The 24,406-nt window shown below is 46.2% G+C and overlaps 1 protein-coding gene across 2 annotated transcripts in view; it reads left to right on the top strand.

Annotated features, from left to right (window-relative positions):
• LOC144828139 (E3 ubiquitin-protein ligase DTX3L-like) overlaps window positions 1-23,455 on the top strand; it is an 814,092-nt gene extending 790,637 nt beyond the window's left edge. For both annotated transcript variants that reach the window (XM_078686257.1, XM_078686255.1), the window contains one exon: window positions 23,141-23,455. In XM_078686257.1, the coding sequence (XP_078542383.1) occupies window positions 23,141-23,210 (70 nt within the window). In that variant the 3' untranslated portion in view covers window positions 23,211-23,455. The remainder of the gene's footprint in view (window positions 1-23,140) is intronic.
• The last annotated feature ends 951 nt before the right edge of the window (window positions 23,456-24,406 follow it).

Here is a 24,406-nt window from a genome sequence, read left to right as displayed (position 1 = left end):
CCGTTTTTTTTCCAGACTTTACACTGCATGTTCAACGCCAGAGGCGCTCCTTTGATGCTGTCAAAAAATCCCCCGGGAACAAAACGTGATATACATGATGCTCTTCCCAGCCAGGCTTAAAATCCTAGACGGAGGAAAGAGTACTTTTTTGATACGCCGGCGGACGCGAGCGACTGGCTGGAGGGCTGGTGAACTGTCTGTAGCAAAGGAGGGCCGCACCGGACCGGGACGAGCAGGGCTGCGAAGAGATCGAACAAGAGACTGAGGTCAACCAGTGGCCAGACGCAACGGCAGCGGACAGTTAAGTGACCTGTGGGACATGCCTCAACTTGTTGAAACTGAACTAAACACTTATGTGAACACAATTTAGGGACTCAATGGGTCCTGGGAGGGAGGCTTTGGGACATGGTGCCTCCGGTCACATGGGCCTGCGACCTTTGTACTGACTACCGCAATGCACGGCCCACCTAACCTTTCCTTGTCTTCCATGAGGGTAGTTGGGCCGCCTCTGTGGTTTGCTATTGAGGGGGGCCTTTGAACTTCACGCTATGGGCTTGTAATCTCCGTCAGCAGACATATACTGCTTCAGGCAGGAGGCTAGTCCACAGCTCCTCATAAATGTTTCTTTCTGCACAGTTTGGGCGACAGGCACACTGCACGTTTGGGAGGTGGGAGGTTGGAGACTCACCCAGCCAGCAGGGTTGCAGGGATGGGGGAGTTGGGTTCATTGTTTATTTTGTTTGGGGGGAGGGGAAACACGCTTGAGACCTTGATATCCAACAGCTACTGGAGGTTGACACAGAGGGTATTCCAATGGGGAGGGAACACCTAATTATTTCCGGCCCTACTTGTAACCATGGGAGACCCATCTAGTATGCCGATATGGACCTGGAACGTGAATGTTCTTGGGAGCAAGATCAAATGCACGTTTGTTTTGCAACATATTAAGAGGTACTCCCCAGACGTACTTCTGATCCATGACTCGCAATTGCGTGTAAGTAAATGTAAGGCCTTAAACCGTTTTGGTTATAAAAGGATAGCCCATTCTGCGTTCACGTATGAGGCACAGGGGTGGGGATCCTGATGCGTAACACACTACCCCTAGTTATAACAGGAACGTGGACGGACGATGCAGGATGTTTCGCTGCGAGAGCGGGTAAATGGGAGGGGCGCCTGATTGTACTCTGCTCTTCCTATATACTGCCGGGTCTACACTCAGTGATCCTTCCCAAGTTTAGCTCATTCCTAACAGACCTTCCCCTAGGTGTTCTCCTTATTGGTGGGGATACAAACGCAGTCATGGACCCGAAAAGGGACCAGTCTGGTTCCCAGACAGGCAGACAAGGGGAACGAAACCTAGCAGACTTCGTTATGGCTATGTGTCAGGATCCCTAACACTTTAGATTTAAATTCTATGAATGTCTGTCCCCAAAGAGACTCTTGCGGAATTAGTAGGCTGAAGACTGGGCACCAGTGGTCGAGTTGGTGGCATTTGCGCAACTGCAAGATGGCCGCCAAAGTGCTGAGGTCAGTGTTCTAGTCTTTTAACAGATCCTGCGTGAGGCTAGGTGACGCGCGCACACCTGCGGTATTGAGCACTTCACTAAAGCTTTTCCCCGAGTAGGTTGAGTAAGCGCCCGTAGAGTCTTGAAGTATTAGGTTTCCAGTGAGTTAGAGTATTCCTTTGAAGAATTCAAGAAAAAGAATTAGATATAGAATAACGCTTTTTCAGCGAAGACAACGATTCCTGAGTTCGTAGTGAAGAGACGACCGCGACGAGGCAATGGAGCTTCGTTATCGTGAGGCGAAGGCTGACAGAGCTTTCATTTTTCGGCAGCGACAAATAGACAAAGAGATAAGTGACTGAACAAGAGTTATCTTTTGAACTGTGTGACATAAAAGGTTTAACTCTTCTAAACTATTGTGAGGACAGAAGGTGTGACTGTGAACTTACCTGCTTTTCCAGTATACACAATTTGTAAACAGCCTGTAAAAGAACAGACAGTGAAAATAAGGACAATAGACGCACGAGAGCTGCGCAGAGAATGCAAGTTATAGAAAGTGAGAGAAGATGGAGGAGACTTACCTGAGATAAAATTAGTTGTGCTTTAATGCTAGGAGAGAAAGAAAAGAACGCAGCATTAGAGTACCAAGTCCTAAAGAATAACAATTAGAAGATTATCGATCAAGCTATCAACAGAAGGAATAGGTTTAAGGAACCCCCCTTCAAAAATCCTGGTAGGTCATAGAATTAAAAGAAAAAACATTAATAAGGACATAGGGAAGTACAGGTGATAATTCCATTCTTAATGTCTTGTAGATGTAACACCCCCACTACATATAAAATCAGAAAGACCACATCAGGCAACAGAAGAGAGGCAAGGTGCTAAGAACTGTGGGTAGGTAGTTATTTACAAGAAACTAAATAGGAGATAAGACACTAGAATAGAGTAGTGAAGGGAAATATATAATTGTCGTGTGCTTAGTTTCCTAGGTATCTTCAATAGGCTGGGAGAGAGCAGCAGAAGAGTACCTGGCGGAAATCAGAAGGTTCTGAACCTGTCTCTTCTTGTTCTTAATTATTTTATCCACTTTTCCCCCTTCCCCCTTGCTGATCAGTTAGCGCTCTGAATGGTTGGTAGTGGAAGTCGGGAAGTTAGCAACTTCTGTTCCTTTGCAAGAAATACAGAAAGAGCAAGAAATATATAAGGTGAGCTCTGACAGAGTGAAGTGCCCACGTCTTAAATCTTGCACCTGAACAGAAATGGTTGAGGGAATAAATTTGCAGACCTTAGGGTCGCTCTTAAAAGCAATTCAGAAGGAACTAGTAGCTGTTAAAGAAGAGAATCAAAGTTTAAGGCAGGAGGTCTTGAATTCTAGGAAAGAGACGGCAGAATTAGCACAGAGAATGAGACAACCGTACCCAGTTGGAAGGGAAGGTCCGACAACATCTATTGGAGACTCAAATAAGTTAACAACACAGGTAATACATTCCTTATCACCAGTTATACCTTTGGCAGCACCTGAGAGATTCAGTGGGGACCCACAAAAAGCGCAGATATTTATCACACAATGCTCACTCCATTTTATGTGTCGCCCTTCTATCTTCCCTGATGCGCAATCCAAGGTAGCCTTTATTCTGTCATATTTAAGTGGTGATGCGGCGGCATGGTCGATTCCGATAGTTTCACGAGATGATCCATTGTTGCAGAATTTTGACGAGTTCAAAAAAGAATTTCTGAGAATCTTTGACCGAAGACGAATCTCTCAAGCAGTGGATAATGAGTTATTGGAACTGAAGCAGGGAAATAGAGACTTAGTGGCTTATCTGGCTCAGTTCAACAAACTTATAATGGAAACAGATTGGCCTGAAAGCAAGAGAACTGCGATATTTTATTGAGGTCTGCGCGACGAACTGAAAGATGGTTTGGCCCAGATACTGAATCGACCCACTGAGATATCTGCTCTTATAGATCTGGTCTTAGAATTGGATTTCAGACAACGGGAGCGGAGAGGAGAGAAGAAGCGAGAGTACAGAGGTACAGTTCCACGGTTTGATAGAGCTAAGACTGAAGTTTGGAAAGACGCGGACAGTTCCTCTGGATTAGAACCGATGCAAATTGGAACTATACGGGGGCCACTTACAAAAGAAGAAAAAGAGAAAAGACGAGTCAGTAACTTATGTATGTACTGTGGATCCAGTGGACATTTCGTACGGAACTGTCCAAAGAAGCCAAAAGGTTCATTTAAGCCGAAGGAAAACTTGCAGCACCACCTGCAGAAGGAGTTGTGCAGGTGGATGCGAATCAAGAATCAACTCCACAACAATGTTTGGAGGAGGAGCTACGCGGGCATCCAAGATGGTCGCGTGAGCACAGAGCTCCCCGGACCTGTGCCACCTCCTACGATTATCCTGGCAACATCCTGATTTCATCGACGGGCTTTTGTTCGCTTATCCTCGCTGATCATCAGACACTTTGAAACATCGAAATCGGACGTCGGGGTCCACTTTTACGCTGTTTCTACATTCTGTGGCCCACCCCGAGGCGGACCGGGGGTTTGGTTTTGGAGCGAGCCGAGGAGCAGTTGATCAACAACGGCTGCGAGGGTCCCGCCGGGCCGACCCCTCCTGACATTCGGTTTCGTTTCCTCAACTCCACTGGTAAGGGTGCAGCCTTTCACTGGCTTCAATCGTCCCGTTGCCCTCTCTCCTGTGTGGGGCTCCCTGGCTACCTGCCCAAGGCTCAATTTACTTTGGTCCGCAAGTCTTGGACTTGGGCTTATTGATTGTTGGACGCTTGCTCCCGGCCATTTTCACCAGGTCGCAGGGACCCCTTTTCCAAGATGGCTTCCGGTCAGCCTCTCGAGAAGCGGAAGACCAAGGCGCCTCTGCGTGGCGGCCAACATCAAACCAACACCATGGACCACTATGCACATGCCAAGGGTTCGCCCGGCGCCGTGAGCCGTGTTTCGGACGCCTCTAAGACCCTCTTTCCGGAGACTTCAGACCCGTCCTTGAAGGACGTTATGGGAGCCATTGCCGCCATGCAGGCATCTGTGGGGCAACAATATGAGGCCTTGGTAACCAAGATCGACACGGTGGCCATCGATATCACGCTGATTAGGGCGGATCTTTCGAAAACCAACGAGAGAGTGGAATCGTTGGGCTTGAAGACCTCTAGTTTGGTCACTGATGTCTCTGACGCCCAAGCGGAACTTGGTAATCTTCGATCCTCCCATGACCAACTGGCCCGCCGTCTTGAGGACTACGAAAATAGGGCCCGCCGCAACAACGTACGTCTTATTGGCGTTCCGTAGGATTCTGAGACCGAGGGGGCTGATCTCCTGGTTGAAGACTTGATTTCCAATCATTTGGCTCCCGCGGGACTTAGTAGATTTTTTGCGGTGGAGCGGGCCCATCGTGTTCCCGGCGGGAAGGCCAAGCTGTGTGCTCCTCCGAGACCCATCATCGCCAGGCTGTTCCATTTTCGAGATCGAGACGCTGTGCTGCAGGCTTCGCGAGACAAAGGACCGGTGAAATTTGAAAATGCCTCTATTTCCTTTTATCCTGACTATTCGCCGCTTGTTCAGAAGCAGAGACTTGGATTTCAGGGGGTCAAGAGGCGCCTGCGAGACTTGGGTTTGAAATACTCCCTATTGTTCCCCACCAGACTGAGGATTGAGTATCGGGAACGTACATTCTTTTTTGACCGCCCTGACAATGTCAGTGACTGGCTTGATACACTCCCTGAGGGACAGGATCGTTCCGGACACCCTGGCGGCGCCGACGGGGGTGTGGCCGAGTGAGGATTTTGCCGGTGGATCCTGACGTCTGGACTTTTTGTCAGCTGAGTTCGTCCTTGGGACCTTTTAGACCCTGTTCAGCCCGGGGGTGGCGGGGGGTAAACGGGGACTCTTCCTCCTCCTGGGTTCTTAGCGTAGTTAGTTTAGATATGGGGCGACAGGCACACTGCAAGTTGGGGTGGCTTTTTAGTCTTACGCAGGGGTGCAGGGTGGGGGGAGTATCGTGGGTAAGTTTGTGTGTTTTTGTTTTTTCACGAGGCATCGTATTGATTGTGGTGTTCTATGTGGGTTCTGCTCCTCTCCTGCATTGGGGATGGGGGGCGGTGAGTTGAGACTCTTATCCTGGAACGTCAATGGTTTGGGAGACAGGATTAAGCGGGGTATTGTCTTGAGATACCTTAAGCGGCATTCCCCCGATATTGTCCTTTTGCAAGAGACTCATTTAATAGGGAACGCTTGTCAGGCTCTTAATCGACGTGGTTACCGCCTAGTGGCCCACGCAGGGTTTACCTCTGGGTCTAGGGGAGCTGGCATCCTTCTTCGGTCCTCCCTTCCCTTTGCAGTCGATGACGTCACGCTTGATGACAGGGGGCGCTATGCTGTGCTCACTGGTAAATGGGAGGGGAAGACCTTGTCCATTCTCTCGGTTTATGTTCCCCCGGGCTTGCAGACCTTAACCTTCGCTGACTTATGTGGTGTCCTTTTGGGTTTACTGGAAGGGCTTCTGATCCTGGGTGGGGACTTTAACTCTGTTGTATCTGGCGCCTCTGACTGACATCCACCCAGGGACCTGCCTAGGGCGCACAGGTGGCTTAACGACTTGCTGGAGACTTTTGGGCTTGTCGATGCTTGGAGGCTGCTACACCCTACACAGTTACAGTACACGTTCCACTCTGGGGCCCATGGCAGTTTGTCCAGACTGGACTACTTTTTATTGCCCGCAGTTCAGTCTACTTCTATCAGGGAAATTCGTCAGCTCCCCAGGGGTATCTCGGACCATTCCCCATTATGGCTCCATTACAAGGTTGGTGTGGGAGTCGAGGGTAGAGTGGCTCCGATTAACCCGTGGTACTTTCATGATCCCCAGACCCGCTCCGGCCTTGTTAAAGCCATCGAGAACTATTTTGATGAAAATGTGGGGTCGGTCTCTTCGTCTGTTTCGTTGTGGGAAGCGTTTAAAACTGTGATACATGGCCAGTCCTTGTCCATGATTACCGCAGCTAAAAAGGCCGTCACTGTTGAGGTTGTTCGGATGGAATCTGAGATTGCTGCTTTGGAGGAGGATCTTAGTCTTGATGTATCTAGCGTAAAGCTTCACACTATTGCTTTGAAACAGGCGGACTATAAGGCTCTGGTGACGGATGCAGCAAAAGTGATGTACAGGGAGCAGCAGGGACGATTGTATGACGTGGGTGATAAAGCGGGCAAGTTGTTGGCGTGGTTGGATAAGAAGGAGCGAGTGAATCGTGTTGTCCCAGTGGTTGAGAAGCTTGACGGTGAGTGTGTCACAGACCCCGTTGGGATCGTTCAGTGCTTCGCGGATCACTTTGAGACCGTGTACACCTCAGTCTGTGCTCGAGACGAGGAAGACTCTTGTTCACTGCTGCGGGACATAGCTCTGCCTTGCCTTTCTGACTCAGATAGGGATCTCTTGGATGCTCCACTAACGGTGGATGAAATCGAGGTGGCGATCCGATCACTCCGCTCGGGTAAGGCGTTGGGCCCCAATGGTTTACCTATTGAGCTTTATAAACTGCGGCCCGACAAAATGGCGCCTTATTTACGAGACATGTTTCTCGAGTCCCTGGAGTCGGGCTCCCTCCCCGTGGACCAGCGACTTGCCACTATTGTCGTTATTCCTAAGGAGGGTAAACCTCGAGACCGTTGTACCTCCTACAGGCCTATCTCTTTGCTCAACGCCGAACCCAAGATATTGGCGAAAACTCTGGCTAATCGATTGGTCACTGTGATCGGGGACCTGATCCATCCGGATCAGTCCGGTTTTATCCCGCACCGCAACACTGCCTTGAACCTGCGTAGACTACATGGGGTTCTCGCGAGAGCTGGGACACTTACGGAACCGGCCATTTTGGTCTCTCTCGACGCTACCATGGCCTTCGACACAATCGAATGGCCCTACTTATGGGCGGCCCTCCTGAAATTCGGGTTTGGGCCCGGCTTTATAGCCTGGGTGAAACTTCTTTACGCACATCCCCTGGCCCAGGTGGTTGTTAACGGACGAGTTTCTGGCGTCTTTGAGCTTGGACGGGGTACCCGGCAGGGCTGTCCGTTGTCTCCACTGCTCTTTGCTCTCGCGCTTGAACCGCTGGCGGAATGGCTCCGTTGGGAACCGTCCATGCGGGGCATTCGATGGTCCCCTGATTTCGAGGATCGAGTCTCTCTATATGCAGACGATATCCTCCTATATCTTACCTCGCCGCGGAGATCCCTTAACGTACTTTTCGATGTGCTTGCTTCCTTTGGCAAGAACTCCGGTCTCGTTATCAATTGGGCTAAATCCTGCGTCTACGTTTTGGCAGGAGATCTCCCTCCTTTGCCCCGTAGATTTCCAATTCAGGTGGCGAAAACCGGTTTTAAGTACTTGGGGATCTATATTTCCCTAGATCCCGTTCTGCGCTATGACCTCAATCTGTTGCCCCCCCTTCAGCGGCTTAAACTTGATGTAGCTCGCTGGCGTAAGTTGCCATTGTCGCCCCTCGGCATAGCGGCACTCTTTAAAATGATGTCTTTGCCCCGTTTCTTGTACGCGCTACAGAACTCCTTTGACCCGGTTGCCTCCAGCTACTTTCGTGAAGTGGAATCTCTGCAGAGGCAACTTATCTGGGACGGACGTGCCCGTATTGCCCTATCCAAGCTCACACTTCTGTGGTACGATGGCGGTATAGCCCTCCCGGACATTAGACGTTATTACTGGGCGTCCCAACTCAGCGCGATTAACCACGCAACTTACGCTCCGGGCCCGTCTCCGGCTTTTTCCATGGATAGGCTCATCCTTCCGGGAGGATCTTTTAGTAGAACACTGTACTCCGGTGGTCGCCGTGGAGCGCTGACCGGTCCCACTAAGATTGCTGTGAGAGTGTGGCGTGATGCGACTGCGGCCCTGGGCTGGAATGGCAGATTCACTCGGGCCACCCCCCTGTATGACTTGGAATGTTTGGGTTCTTTGTGGCGGACGAAAGGCTTTGACAAATGGGATATGATTGGTATCTGTAGAGTGGGTGACTTGTGGTCGAAGGGGACGGTCAAGTCCTTTGATGCACTGCGTCTGGAGTATGACCTGGGCGGCACTGAATTCTTTCGATACGCTCAGGTCCGCCACGCTTTGTTGTCAGTGTTCCCTGTGGGTACTGATATCCCTGAGTCCTCCCCTTTGGAAGACCGCATTCTGGATGGGCATGTGCCTGATAGTACGATCTCCTTAATTTACAAAAAGCTCATTAATAACAGAGCGGATTTACTGGTTCGCCTTAGAGAAGCATGGTGCTCTGACGGCCTGGAGTTAGACGACGAGGACTGGCAATCGGCTTTGTCATCGCCTAAGGAGGTCGCTATCCCTGCCCGTTTGCGGTTTGTCCAATTGAAGATACTACACAGGGTGTATGTCACTGGGCCTTGTTTGGTTCGGATTGGGTTTTCCGTGGATGGGTCCTGCAAGCGTGGCTGTGGTATGACCGGTACCTTTTTTCACATATTGTGGGAGTGCCCGGAGATGGTACGATTCTGGGCCCGAGTGCATGATGTTATGAGGATTGTTACGGGTGTGTCTTTGCTGCCCGAAGCCAGGCGTTGCCTGCTTAATGTTTGGGAGCCTAATGATTATAACTCCGCACAAATTATCTGGGCGACCCTGGGTAACATGGTTGCTAAAAGGGACATTGCCCAGCTTTGGGGTTCGCATAGGCCACCTACCCTGTCCGCCTGGAAAGACAACATGGATTGGTGCATGTTCCGAGAGAAGACTGTGTACCTTTCCCGGGGACGTCCCAAGAAATGGGGTCATGTATGGTCCCAATGGAACGCATATGGGGGTACTATATGCACTCCCCCCCATGATCTATCTACTGATGTGTCCTTATCCCCCTAATTGGCGTTCATTTGTTATCACTGATGCATTTGTTGCTTGTCTCCTCGCTTGCCCCTACCCTTGTTTTAACTGATCGTTATGTGTTGATTTTCTCTGAGCTCTGCCCACATGAATCCATGACATTGCTCCATATATATTTTCTACCTCGTGAAGTATTGTTTGTTGTTTGTTATTGTTCAATAAAAGTTTATAAACAAAAAAAAAAAAGAATCAACTCCACAAGAACATCGGTTGGCAAATACCTTGCAGTCTTCCTCACCACATTTGATTTTATCTATGACAATCAGATTTCGTCAAGAAACTATGAAGGGAGTAGCGGTTATGGTGGACTCAGGGGCCACAGATAATTTTTGTGACCTGAAATTCGCGGCAAGGATTGGATTACAAGCAATCGCCAAGGCTAAGAGTGAACCAGTTAGAGCCATTGACAGAACAAATTTATCTTCAGGGCCAATAGTCAGTCACACTGAACTGGTAGAGTTGATCCGTGAGGATGGACATAGAGAAGCTATACACTTTAACTTGATCGATGCCCCCCAGTTTCAACTCATCTTCGGACTTCCATGGCTCACGGAGCATAATCCTTCGATCAATTGGAACGATAGAACTATCAAAATGAATTCAGCCTATTGTAGAGAGAATTGTTTTAGAAATTTACAAGAAACGAATAAACAGAATCCAGCGCATGCCTTATGTTCGGCAGAAGACTCAGTGTGTGTAATCAATACCCAATCAATACCACCGGAATACCAGGACTTCGAAGATGTGTTCAATGAGCAGGAAGCTGAGCAATTGCCGCCCCATCGAGTTTATGATTGTAAGATAGATCTGGAACCGGGGGCGAATTTGCCATGCAGTTGTGTGTACGCCTTGACGGAACAAGAACACCATCATTTGAGAGAGTATCTTGACAAGTATTTGGCTAACAGGTTTATACGTCCTTCTCAATCCCCAGTGTCTTCGCCCCTATTTTTAGTGCCCAAGAAGGAGCAGGGTGAGTTGAGGATGTGTATTGACTATCGAGCCATAAACAGAATAACAAAAAAGAATAGATACCCTCTTCCTTTTATTTCTGTCCTGTTGGATCAAATCAAGGGAGCACAGATCTTTACAAAATTGGATTTAAGAGGAGCTTATCACCTTATTCGAGTTAGAGAGGGAGATGAGTGGAAGACGGCCTTCAGGACTCGTTTTGGGTTGTTTGAATACCAAGTGATGCCCTACGGGCTATGCAACGCTCCTGCAGCGTTCCAACACTTTATTAATGAGGTACTTAGTGAATTCATTGATCAGTGCACAATTGTGTACATTGATGACATACTAATTTACTCAGTTAATACTCAAGAGCACCAGACACAAGTTCGAGGAGTTCTTCAGAAGCTCCGAGAGAACAGATTATTTGTTAAATTGGAGAAATGTGCCTTCAGTGTTACAAAGGTGGAATTTTTGGGCTTCGTGATTTCGCCGACAGGATTTCATATGGACAGGCAGAAGATTCAGGCAGTTCTAGATTGGAAGTCTCCAACTAGCGTCAAAGAAGTTCAAGCGTTCATCGGATTTGCAAACTTCTACAGAAGATTTATTGGAGAATTCTCTCGACGAATACTACCTCTGACGCGATTATTGAAAAAAAGAGCACGATTCGAATGGTCAGAGGAAGCGGAGCAAGCCTTCAAGGAATTGAAGTGTGAATTCACTTCTGCACCGATCCTCCTTCATGCTGACCCAATGGAGCACTTTTATGTCGAAACGGATGCTTCGGATTTTGCAGTTGGAGGAGTTCTTTCTCAAAGGAATAAGGAAACCGGCCAATTACATCCAGTGGCCTATCGGTCTAGAAAATTGACGTCAGCTGAGATCAACTATACGATTACGGAAAAAGAGTTGTTGGCAATAAAAGACGCCTTCAAGGAATGGAGACATTTACCTGATGGGAGCTCATCATGTAGTAACAGTTTACACAGTACATCGCAATTTAAAATTCCTGAAATCTGCCAGAACTCTGACACCGCGGCAACTTCGTTGGTCATTATATTTCGCTGATTACGATTTTGTAATAACTTATCGACCAGGAACTCAGAACGGAAAGGCGGATGCCTTGTCCAGAATGGGAACAGGAGAAGAGAAGAATTTAATCAGTACTCAAGCGATCATACCCGATTCTAAAATTATCTGCGCTATTGATATTCCGGAATTTAAAGAGAAGATAGTTCAAGCCTTAACCCCTGAGGAGATGCAAGATTGGGCTCAGCAAGGAAATGGTAGAGAAATCCTTGATAATTTACCTTACAATGAGGGTGCATTGTATTTGCCAACTACAGAATTACGGAAGCAAGCATTGCGGGAATGTCATGATCATCGATTAGCTAGACACAAAGGAGAACTCAAAACTGCGGATCTAATTAAAAGAAAATATTGGTGGCTGCAAATGAACAAGGATATTGAACAGCATGTAAAAACCTGTGAGGTATGCGCTCAGGGAAAATCAGAACGGCATGCTCCCCAGGGACTATTGCAACCTTTGCCCACTCCTCCCCATCCTTGGCATATGATTACCTTAGATTTGATAACAGATTTACCAACTTGTCATGGGGTAAACACAATTCTAGTGGTGGTAGATGCATACATGAAGATGACACATTTCTTGGGCTTAAAAGGGATTCCAACAGCGAAACAGTTAGCAAGTCACTTTAATGCTCAGATTGTAAGGTTGCATGGAATTCCTAAAGTGATAATATCGGATCGTGGGACTCAATTTGTCTCGCACTTCTGGAGGGCCTTTATGAAAGGGTTAGGTGTAGAAACTCGTTATTCCACCAGTTTCCCTCCGGAAACAGACGGGCAAACAGAAAGGGTGAATCAAGAGCTGGAACAATATCTATGATTGTTCTCTCTGAAACAGGATGGTGAATGGCCGGACTATTTATGGACAGCAGAATTTGCTCACAATAATGCTAAGAACGTGTCCACCGGTTATTCCCCGTTCTATTTAAACTATGGTAGACATCCAAATTCCACAGTACAGGATGTTGAGCTTTCAGTCCCAGCAGTTAAGGATTTGGTGACTCATTTAAGTTCAGTACATGAATCGGCATCAAAGAACTTAGAACAGGCCAAGGAAAAGTATAAGATGTATGCTGACAAAAAGAGGAAAATTCCCCCCCCCCCCCTTTAGTGATAGGAGATGAGGTCTGGTTGACTACTAAGAATCTGAGATTAAAGGGAAACTGAAAGTTCCAGCCACGATTCATTGGTCCGTACCCTATTGCTGAGCAGGTTAATCCAGTGACTTATAAATTGACATTACCATCAAAACTCAAAATTCATCCAGTGTTTCATGTTTCCCTATTGAAGAAAGCAGTCCCAAATCTGAGAAAGGGATTAGTTCCACAACCAATTCAGTTAGACACTGGGGAGGAGTTTGAGGTCAAAGAAATTTTAGACTCTAAGCTTGTCAGAGGGAGACTGTACTATCTCGTTGATTGGAAAGGTTACGGTCCAGAGGAGCGATCCTGGGAGTTAGATTCGGATGTTCACGCTCCTAGACTGATAAAACTTTTTTATCAACGCTATCCTACTAAACCAAGAGTGAGAGGACCATCTTTGGTGGGGGGTACTGTCAGGATCCCTAACACTTTAGATTTAAATTCTATGAATGTCTGTCCCCAAAAAGACTCTTGCGGAATTAGTGGGCTGAAGACTGGGCACCAGTGATCGAGTTGGTGGCATTTGCGCAACTGCAAGATGGCCGCCAAAGTGCTGAGGTCAGTGTTCTAGTCTTTTAACAGATCCTGTGTGAGGCTAGGTGATGCACGCACACCTGCGGTATTGCGCACTTCGCTAAAGCTTTTCCCCGAGTAGGTTGAGTAAGCGCCTGTAGAGTCTTGAAGTATTAGGTTTCCAGTGAGTTAGAGTATTCCTTTGAAGAATTCAAGAAAAAGAATTAGATATAGAATAACGCTTTTTCAGTGAAGACAACGATTCCTGAGTTCGTAGTGAAGAGACGACCGCGACGAGGCAACGGAGCTTCGTTATCGTGAGGCGAAGGCTGACAGAGCTTTCATGCTTCGGCAGCGACAAATAGACAAAGAGATAAGTGACTGAACAAGAGTTATCTTTTGAACTGTGTGACATAAAAGGTTTAACTCTTCTAAACTATTGTGAGGACAGAAGGTGTGACTGTGAACTTACCTGCTTTTCCAGTATACACAATTTGTAAACAACCTGTAAAAGAAAAGACAGTGAAAATAAGGACAATAGACGCACGAGAGCTGCGCAGAGAATACAAGTTATAGAAAGTGAGAGAAGATGGAGGAGACTTACCTGAGATAAAATTAGTTGTGCTTTAATGCTAGGAGAGAAAGAAAAGAACGCAGCATTAGAGTACCAAGTCCTAAAGAATAACAATTAGAAGATTATCGATCAAGCTATCAACAGAAGGAATAGGTTTAAGGAACCCCCCTTCAAAAATCCTGGTAGGTCATAGAATTAAAAGAAAAAACATTAATAAGGACATAGGGAAGTACAGGTGATAATTCCATTCTTAATGTCTTGTAGATGTAACACCCCCACTACATATAAAATCAGAAAGACCACATCAGGCAACAGAAGAGAGGCAAGGTGCTAAGAACTGTGGGTAGGTAGTTATTTACAAGAAACTAAATAGGAGATAAGACACTAGAATAGAGTAGTGAAGGGAAATATGTAATTGTCGTGTGCCTAGTTTCCTACGTATCTTCAATAGGCTGGGAAAGAGCATCAGAAGAGTACCTGACGGAAATCAGAAGGTTCTGGACCTGTCTCTTCTTGTTCTTTATTATTTTATCCACTTTTCCCCCTTCCCCCTTGCTGATCAGTTAGCGCCAAGATATTATCTGGCTCTGAATGGTTGGTAGTGGGAGTCGGGAAGTTATCAACTTCTGTTCCTGTGCAAGAAATACAGAAAGAGCAAGAAATATATAAGGTGAGCTCTGACACTTTGGGCATGGTAGACTTGCGGCGGGCACATAACCCCTCATTGAGACACTACACGTTTTACTCGGCACGACATGGGTCTTTCGCCAGGATAGACCATTTATTTACCTGCAACAATAAGGTGGGGGATTTCCTAAATTCCAAACACATGGCACAGGGGATTTCGGATCACTCTCCAGTGTGCGTCGCTCTCAGAGGACCGATTATTGATAGAGCTGCATTGCCGATGATTGACCCTTGGCGTCTCCGAGACCCAACAATTGGAGACAAGCTCTGAGAGGACTCAGAGGTATACTTTAAAGAAAACAAGGGGTCTGTAGAGTCACACATTACTTTGTGGGAGGCCTACAAGACAGTACTGAGGGACAGGCACAGGCGCTGATCGGAGCGCAGAAAAAAGAGGAATCCTTGCAGATTCAACAACTGGAGCAGGAAATTAGCCAGATGAAGGGGGATAGTGCAACAGCCTCCAGTGCGGAATTGTGCCATAGGCTGGCACTGAGACAGTGAGACCTCAGGGCCCTGGCAGATGGCGAGGCACTGGCTTACGCGCTAGCTGCGCAACATTGTGTATATGACGTAGGGGACAAGGTCCTGAAGCTCCTGATGTGGCTGGAACTCTGCGATCGGAATAGATCATGGATGACAGGGAGTGTGATGCGTCTGGGTCGCTCAAGTCTACAAGCAATGATGTAGCAGAAGCCTTTGCCGCACACTTTGAGCGAGCTTACGCACCAGTCTGCGCAAGATCGGAAGAGGACTGTGCAGAATTTCAGAGAGATTTTGCCCTACCTATGTTATCCTCGGAGGCGTGCGAACAGCTCAAAGCAGACCTTACGGAGAAAGAGCTGGGTAAAGCTCTTACCTCCCTTAAATCCGGGAAAGCATCTGGTCCCTATGGGCTCCCAATAGAGATCTATAAAAGGCAGGCATCGATCATAATACCTCCGCTTCGAGAAATGCTGCTAGAGGCGTGGGAATTTGGGCAACTCCCGTCGGACCAGAGGTCAGCGACGATAGTAGTCATCTTTAAAGTCGGAAAGCCACCTGATCAGTGTAGTTCCTACCGCCCTATCCCCCTCATTAATTTTGGGGCCAAGGTCCTCGCCAAGGCCTTGGTACACGTAAATGTAAATGTAAATGTCAAGGTATTTGAAGAGCGCACTGTCACCAAGCGGTTTCCTGGCGCTATTACTCATACCGCTGTGGAACCCTTCCTGGCTTTCCCTGTGAAGTGTCCACTCCTTGGCACCCCCAGGGTGAAGCCAGGCATCCTAGTGCTGTTGGGGCCGGTGTGGAGGTTAAGCAAGATATTGCCCAGAGGGGCAGCGTGGGGCCCATGATTAGAATAGGCACCGAGGCGAGAATTGTCAGGTCTGAGGAAATTGAGCCCAAGAACTGCCGAGGCGGGAATTGAACCCTGGTCCCGGGCCAAAACTCTGCATCAGGGTCTGCCGCTCTAACCATTGAGCCACACTCCTCCACCATTGCAGAGTTGGTACACGTGGACCAATTGGGGTTCATGCCCAGTAGAAGTACCCAACACAATCTATGGAGACTAGTGGAACTGAGACCCAACAGACTGCATTGATGGCGCTGGACACATCAATGATTGAGTGGCCCTATCTGTTCATGTTCCTCCAAAGGCTGGGTTTCGGTCTCAACTTGGTTGGGTTAGACTCTTGCATGAGATGCCCACGGCCCGAGTGCGAGTCAACTGGGCACTATCCAGATGCTTTCGATTGCGTAGAGGCGCTAGACGGGTCCCTTGCACCCACTCCTGTTTGCTCCTGCACTGGGGCCGTTGCCACACTGGATCAGGAGGGTTCAATGATCTGGGCTATAGCGACACTAGGGGGGTGGGAGGATCGTATTTCCCTTTACGCCGATGATATTGTTTTGTATCTTGCACGACCTTACTAAATAGCGCGAGTACTACTTATTTTCAAGCTATTCTGTAGCTATTCCGGCTACAATATTAATTGGTCAAAGTCAGTGATTTTTTCACTGTCGGTCCCCCCTCAGGGTTCCTACATGGTGTTCGGCTCCAGTGGTGTCAGAGAGCTTTAAATACTTGGGCGTCTACGTTACGTGAGACCAGAAGGTGTACCTGGACAGGAATCTTGGACCCCAAATGAGTCGCCTGGGTGCAGATGTAAGTCATTGGCACACTCTCCCACTCTGACTCATGGGTAAGGTGGCTCTCTTTAAAATGATGACATTACCAAGGCTTCTCTATATTCTCCAGAATACTCCATACCCGGTCCCCCGGCAGATTTTAAATGAATAGCACAGGTAGTTTGAACATTATTGTGGGAGGGTGGCTCCCCAAGAATTGCGCTCCACAAGTTGCAGAAGGTAGTATAGGATGGTGGCCCGGCAATTCCAGACATCAAGCTATACTACTGGGCCTCGCAGCTTTAGGTTATAAATGATTGGGTATATGTAGACGTGAAGGAGCCGGCCTACAGAGTAGATAGAGCCGTCATGCCAGGAGGGAATTGTGAACCCCACTTATATTCTAGGGGAGCGCGTCCGGAGTGGCCTGAACACACTAAAGTAGTGCTACAGTGCTGGAGAGAGGCTTACAAACTTTTAGGATGGCCAGGAAAACTGACCGCAGGGACCCCGTTGTGGATGGGTGATCCGTTGCGTGAAGTGTCCTCACTGACTGGTTTTAAAGGGTGGAAAATGATAGGTATTGAATATCTGGGGGATGTATGGTAAGGGGATTCCCCCCTCACATTGAAAGATCTCCGGAGGGACTATAACCTACACCAGTCCCAGAGATACCACCATATGAGACTCCTGCATGCTCTGCGTGCCCACATACACAGTAATACCTCAGTTCCGTACTACTCCCCGTTAGAAGACAGGCTGCTACTTGACCCCATCACTGAGAAACCAACCTCCACGATATATACCACAAATTGATGAATAATGTACCAAATCCCCTGATTACCCTTCTAGAGACCTGGGTCAAAGATCTTGGCAGCATCACGACGAAGAGTGGCAGGTGACAATTCAGAGCCCTAAAGAGATTGCAATACGCTCCAGATTTAGACTAATGCAGCTTAAGAGTCTACACTGCACTATTTTCCTCACACCCACCTATACACATGGGGTAGCATCCCGACAGTGCTGTATGTCAGGGGACGTCAGCGGGAGGGTACCTTCCTGCATATTCTATGGGAATGTCCCGAGATAGTTCAATTCTAGCAGGCAATCACTGATACTATGCCTAGAGTGGTGGGAGAGACTGTCCTTTTGGATCCAAAGTGGCTTTTATCGATGATCAAAGGTGAATCTGACTGGTCCAGATATGTTGGAATATGGTTGGCTCTGGCAGCGGGAATAGCGAAGTTTAATATTGCCAGGGGGTGGGGGCGCCTGTACCTCCCCAGTTGGAGGAGTGGAAACATGATCTTGATTGGTGTCAGCGGGCCAAAGAAACTGTATAAAAGTAGGGGATATGATAAAAAATGGGAAAGAGTGTGGGCGCCCTGGAGAAAGTACAGAGGGCTGGGTATGGGTGAATAGACGTTTGTTGGATGTGTAGATTTCTTTTTTACTCCCTCATGAACATACTGCTATTGATCTTCTGTGGTCGCTCCACGATGTATTAGTTGTAATGTTCTTGTAATGTATGGTCTCTTGGGCTTTTTTATTTTTTTATTTATAGTTTCACGTCAGCAAGATCACATAAATAAATATATAGTATACAGTACATACCATTACACAGAGGAAAAAAAGAGTAGAAAGCATAAGCCAATAATTACAAAAATAAGCAATTCAATCAATAATTGGGTCAGCCCTCTTAATATTCACGAAAAACGCCCCAAATATTTATACCCATCTGACGTTTCTTAAACGCCATTCCAACTTGTATAAATTATAATTTTTGCTCGCCAGAGTTCAAATGATGGGGGATCTTTCTGCAGCCATTCACCAGCCGTACAGAGGCGAGTGACAGTCATAGCAAAGGAGACCAGATATCGATGTTGATATAACACATTCAGAGGACTGCTTGCGAGCAGCTTCCCTAGTACCATCATAGCGGGAGTAATAATCAAAGGGTGATTTATAACCAAAGACAAAAACTTTCCAGTATCTGTAATAAATCTATGCAATGTATCACAACTAAAGAAAATATGTACGCTATCCGCATTGTCATCCCCACAACGGAAACACTTCCCATCATATCCATCCCCCCATTTAGCCATCCATGCGGGGGTGTAGTATAAATCAAATAAGGTCTTAAAAAATTGAACTTTCAAATTTGCTGACATTAATGACTCCCTAGACATTACAATAACTTCCTTAACCGCAATATCTGGTTCTCCCAACTCTCTAGACCATTTACTATTGTATTTGTCCAAATCAGCTGGTCTATCAGAGAGCAATAACTGGTATAAAACACCAATTTTAGGTTGTCATCTAACCATCTCGACAAGAGAGTGGGGTACCATATTGGCATTGATTCGAGATAAAAAATCCATAATCTGCAGGAATTTAAAAAACTGTGCTTTAGGGAAACCATCTTGTAAAGCTAATTCGTCAATAGATTTACACACCCCATTAGCAGAATAGAAATCCCCTAAGTCCCTTATACCTTTCTTTCTCCAGCCCTGAGAAATATTATCCCCGAATATTCCCGGTAAGAGCTTTACTGCATTCAGGGGCGTGTAATATGATATTTTCCCCAATGAATTCCACATACGTAGTCGTTTCCACACTTTAAAAGCACTATTCAGAACTTTAAATCGTGTTCGTTTGTAATAGCTGCCATTCACTTCTGTAAATAAGCACTGTCTGGCAATTGGGCACATAAGAATTTCAAAAATTGTAGGTGCAGTGGCACTATTAACAGCTCCTTCCCCAGTAATTGGCACCTGCATTTTCAAGAGAAAACATGTGACAAAATATAAAGCAAAATCAGGTACCGCTAGGCCCCCTCTCTCACGCGGCAAGGTCATAAATCTCATCGCGCGTCTGGGCCTACCCGGACTCCATATACATTTCCCACAAATTGATTGCAGATATTGTAGTCTAGCATTTGAAACTTCCAAAGGTACTGAGCGGAATAGGTAAAGAACCTTGGGTATGACATTCATTTTAATGATATTACAACGTCCTATTAATGTAAAATACAGACGACCCCACCTATCCAAAGAGCGTTTAACTTCATGAATAAGCAAATTCCAATTCACTTCCATCAGTTCTGACATAGAAGATCGGATTTGTATACCCAGGTAGGTCACCTCTTTAACTACCCGCTCATCAATCCATGAAATACTGTCAGAGCACAGAATTTGTGTTTTTGACTCCTTAAGCTTGTACCCAGCAATCAGGCCAAATACTTTAGCTAACCGCTCGATCTCCTCAATATCGCGAAGGGGATTCACAGTGGTCATGGCTATGTCGTCCGCGTAAGCAAAAACAGAAAATTGATAATCAAAAACCCGAAACGGAGGAATGCAGACATTATGAGATAATTGTTCTATAAAAGTATTAATATAAAGGGCAAATAAAAGGGGAGAACAAGGGCAGCCTTGCCGAGTACCCCTAGTTATAGTCACCACATCTGATAGCAAACCCATTACAGATATTTTAGCAGTAGGGTCACTATACAGGGCTTGCAAAGCTACAATAAATTTTTTATCAAAGCCAATTTTAACCAGCAATTGCCACATATAGTCCCATTGCACGTGATGAAATGCTTTCTCTGCGTCCAATAGGATCAGTGCTAAATCCCTCTGTTCGAGGCATATGAGCTGCTGATCGTATACTGTGCATTAGGTCGCCACCTGGTGTTGGGTTCGGATGATTGCAGGTTGTTGTCTTCTTGGAAGAAGTCTTTGTAGCCACGAGATAGGTGACTCCTCCCTTGGATAATACTGCGCATGGTCATCGACTCCATCCTCAGATTGTTTTTTTCCGCCACTGGGTTCGGATGAAAGTTTTCCGCTCCGGCTGAAAGAGACTTTTCAGCAACTTCGAAGCGCAAACAACTTTAACAACATTATCAACATCGAATAAACTACTTTCGACATCAAACTACTTTCCGGTCCGTCGACGCGGGCCGTTGGGCCTATCGGCGCCGTACGGCCTACGCCTCATGGACAGAACTCCAATCAAGAGATGCCAGTTATGTCGAGCAAAGTTCCCTCATAGCGACCATCACGAGGTCCGTAACCTCTGTCTATCGCCGGAACACAACGAGTCGACCTGCACAGCTTGTGCGTCCTTCCGATCGAAGAAGATCATTCGGGATCGGAGGGCACGTCGGCACGAGAGGAGGAGATCAGCACCTGCACCGGAGGCCATCTTTGAGGAGGAGATCGTCGAAGAAGACGTCTCCGAGGACGAGGATCCACTCGAAGATATCTCCGAGGACGAGGCTCCACTCGTCGCCGAGGAAGACTCGCCTGATCTCCAGATCATATCGGGGGCAGAGGACTCAGATGACTCGATCCATCTCGACAACCCGTGAGTACCCTCGCCCCTGCACCACAGACACTGCCCAAAACAAAGGCAACGGTCACCACTCCGCCCATGGGGCCCAGTCGAGACCGAAATACCCCCTCCGACGCCCCGCCTTTGGGCTCGGCTCCGAGGAAAACAACTACGCTTTCCGGTGCCTCGGCACCGACAAAACCACATGTGCCAATTCCACCTCCTCCATTGGCACCGAAGCACACACATCCTTCGACACCGAAGGATTCTTTGACACCGAAACCAAAACGCCCTTCGGTGCCCAAAGACAAAGATCCTTCGGCACCCAAACCAAGAGAGGCGTCACAATTAAATAAAGAAATTGGACTATATGATCCCACTAGCTCCATAGGTTTGCCCTTTTTACAAAACACCGCGATCGTGGCTTTGACCAAGATTTGGGTGGATGCCCTAACTGAGCCATTTGAAAAACCTTTAGCATCTCATCTTTAATTATATTGAAAAACAACCTATAAACCTCTACAGGAATCCTATCGGGTCCTGCCGCTTTCCCTAAAGCTAAACTTTTTACTACATTTTGTAATTCCGTCATAGAAATCAGAGAATCAAGTTGCTCTGCAAGGGAAGGATCTAATTGTTTCAAACCCTGCTGGAAAAATACACTCTGATCCCCAGCCGATCCCCTCTGCTGAGTATAAAGAGTGGAATAAAACTGCTGAAAAATCGAGAGTATCTGTTGAGGGTCAGACTGCAACAAACCATTCCGATCCTCCAATGCCTGAATATTACGAGCGGATTCCTTCATGCGGAGTCGCACAGCCAGTCGCCTCCTGATAGTTTCCCCAAATTCATAATTTTGCCGCTTGAATATCAAATGTTTTCTAGCATTCTCGGCACTCCAAAACCCCAAAACATTAGCGCGTCGTTTAGCGGCATTATTCATTAACCCAGAGACATCATTCTGACATGAAGCAATCCCCGTGGTCAAAGCACCTTCTGCCTCTCTCAGAGCCTCATAAAGTCGAACTAACTCCAACTTAAGTTTCCTCTGTTGAAATAAACTAAAGCTAAGGACTTCCCCCCCGGAAGCAGGCCTTAAAGATATCCCACACAATGATATCAGATGCTGGCTGACAAATTGTTGTTTACAAAGAAATACTTAATCCAATTACACATATGTTCCTTAAACTCTTCATTTATGCACAGTTTCCGATCAAATATAAAAGAATTGAATATAGGCCTCCTCCTAATTAAAGCTAGTTCTAGAACAATAGGAGCGTGATCCGATGAAATCCTTGAAAATACTTGAATAAAATCAGTTAACAGAGAAGTAGGTGCAAAAAAATAATCCAATCTTACTAATTTTTTGTGCGAATAAGAATAACAAGTAAAACCCCTATCGTGTTCCTTTAATTTGCCCCAGACATCCACCAACCCGTGATCACAAATTAAATTATAAAGTGCTTTAAAAACTTTTGGTTTTCGTCCACTATATTTCTGAGGGCCATCCTGTAGAGCTTGATTAGTTAGATTGATGTTTATATCGCCACAAATTATCAAAGGGTTCGACCAAGTAGCTAATTCGGTGTTTAATTTAACTAAGATCCCAGGATCATCAAGATTAGACCCATAGATGGTGCAAAGCGTGATCTTATATCCTTCAAACCCACATTCAGCTATGGCCCACCGTCCAAATGTATCCGTCAATGTCCGACCAATAGTGACAAATTACGTCTAGGTAGAACGGCTACACCATGGATCATACCAGTCTGGCAGGAGGCAGATATGAATGAAAATCCCAATTCATTCAATATATCTCGCTTGCCCCAAGGTATATGGGTCTCCTGAATACATAATGAATCCGGCCGAATGTGTCGTAGTTCTGCAGCCACTTTTTGTCGCTTAGCAACATTATTAAGACCCGACACATTCAGTGAACACATTTTTATTCCATCACGTGACATTTGCTATCATTATATTCACAAGCACCCAGTACGGCTATAAAGAAGCTGGGCTCCCTACCCTTTGATACCAAAGTTCTATCTTTTTCTTGTTTCTTGCAATTTAAACATTTTCTTGCCGCTGTGTAATTCTTGCTGCTGTGATGGTCTCTTGAGCTTTGTTAATAAAAAGAGTTTATAAAAAAAAGAATAGCAGGCCATAATAAAAATGCTGAATCACCTTTATATTTATTGACAATTATTGACAATTCTCGTGATTCTTGTGATTATCTAAGGTGAGTTGGAATATGAAGCTGTGCATGCAGTCTAAGGATATCTCTGATTCTTTTCCTTCCATCAGGTTTGGTTACCCAGATCCAGATTACCTAAGAAGAGTCAAGGAAGAGCTTCGAGCAAAGGGAATCGAATGAGGCTATGATCCTACCTACTCTCAATGTTTCTCAATGAGCACTCAGTTTTCCTCCCTCAATTTCCAATCTCCTTTTGGAATTTCATTTAGATCAGTCATTTCCCCTTCTCATTCTTAACTTTTGAACAGGCAAAAACAACTGCAGCAGGACGATTTAAGAGTCCTTTCTGGAGGTTGGTGTATGGGATCTACTGTGAAAAATATGGTGGAGAATGCCAATTAATAAAAAGAAATCTGAGAAAACAACAATGCCTGAAAGAAAGTGGGGCGACATTACACCCCACATCGGACGCACAGCCGTCGTTTGTGCATAAAAATGCAAAATTTGTTCCATTTTTCGTCCAAACAACAATGCCTTCATAGGGACTTTTGGTCCAAACAGATTCAGGTATTGCAAATTCATTACATGCTGTTTTTCACACTTTTATAGGAATTGAGTGATTTTGTTTTTCTCTCCATAGACCCTTTTCATCATAATTTTGCCAACGTTTCCTCGATTCTTCGACTTTGGCTTCGGTGTATGCGATTTTACTGGTGGAGTTTACAATGAAAGAAACAAATTGTTTTGATTTTTTAATGTGGCATATTACTCTGAATCTCTGGGAAAGTCTACAGTGATGCTCACAAGATGAGGAGAGAAACAGAGACAGTAATGTGAAATGCTTGAGAAGAAAGTGCATTTTCTCAGTGTCATTGCTTTGCTGAGGCCCCTTCCGCCCCGATAAAGACAGCTTTTTGAAGGTCAGAAAAACATTCTCGCCTATTGCAACTCGTGCATCTCTGGTAATAGGTACTCTTATACTAATATTTCAGGATAAAAGTTGGAACTAGTCTGACCACTTGTTAACTATGATGCTAGGGAATGGCAGAAAAGCCCCTGAGTTATAAATGAATAGCGGGGTGGGCTAGTTCACAGCTTGAAAACCAAAACAGTGTTCACCCTTTTTCCCAACGCTCCTATCTGCAATGTGGTAGGCAAAGTACACTCGAACATTTAACAGCAAAAACAGTAATAGGATGAAGGTGGTCTCGAGCTCCTTGATTTAATCTGAAGTAGCCCTTGGATTATAGGTGGTGCTCTATGAATCAGCAGCAATATAACTTATATTTCAAACTGGACCTTTCACAATTTCGATTTGCATACTTTTTCCAACTTGTATATGGATCTCACTTGTCTTTGAAACATATTTAACACAT

Source organism: Lissotriton helveticus, chromosome 1_1 (genome assembly GCF_964261635.1).
Source record: "Lissotriton helveticus chromosome 1_1, aLisHel1.1, whole genome shotgun sequence".
Classification (NCBI taxonomy): Eukaryota; Metazoa; Chordata; class Amphibia; order Caudata; family Salamandridae; genus Lissotriton; species Lissotriton helveticus.
This window is presented reverse-complemented; position numbering and strand designations above follow the sequence as displayed.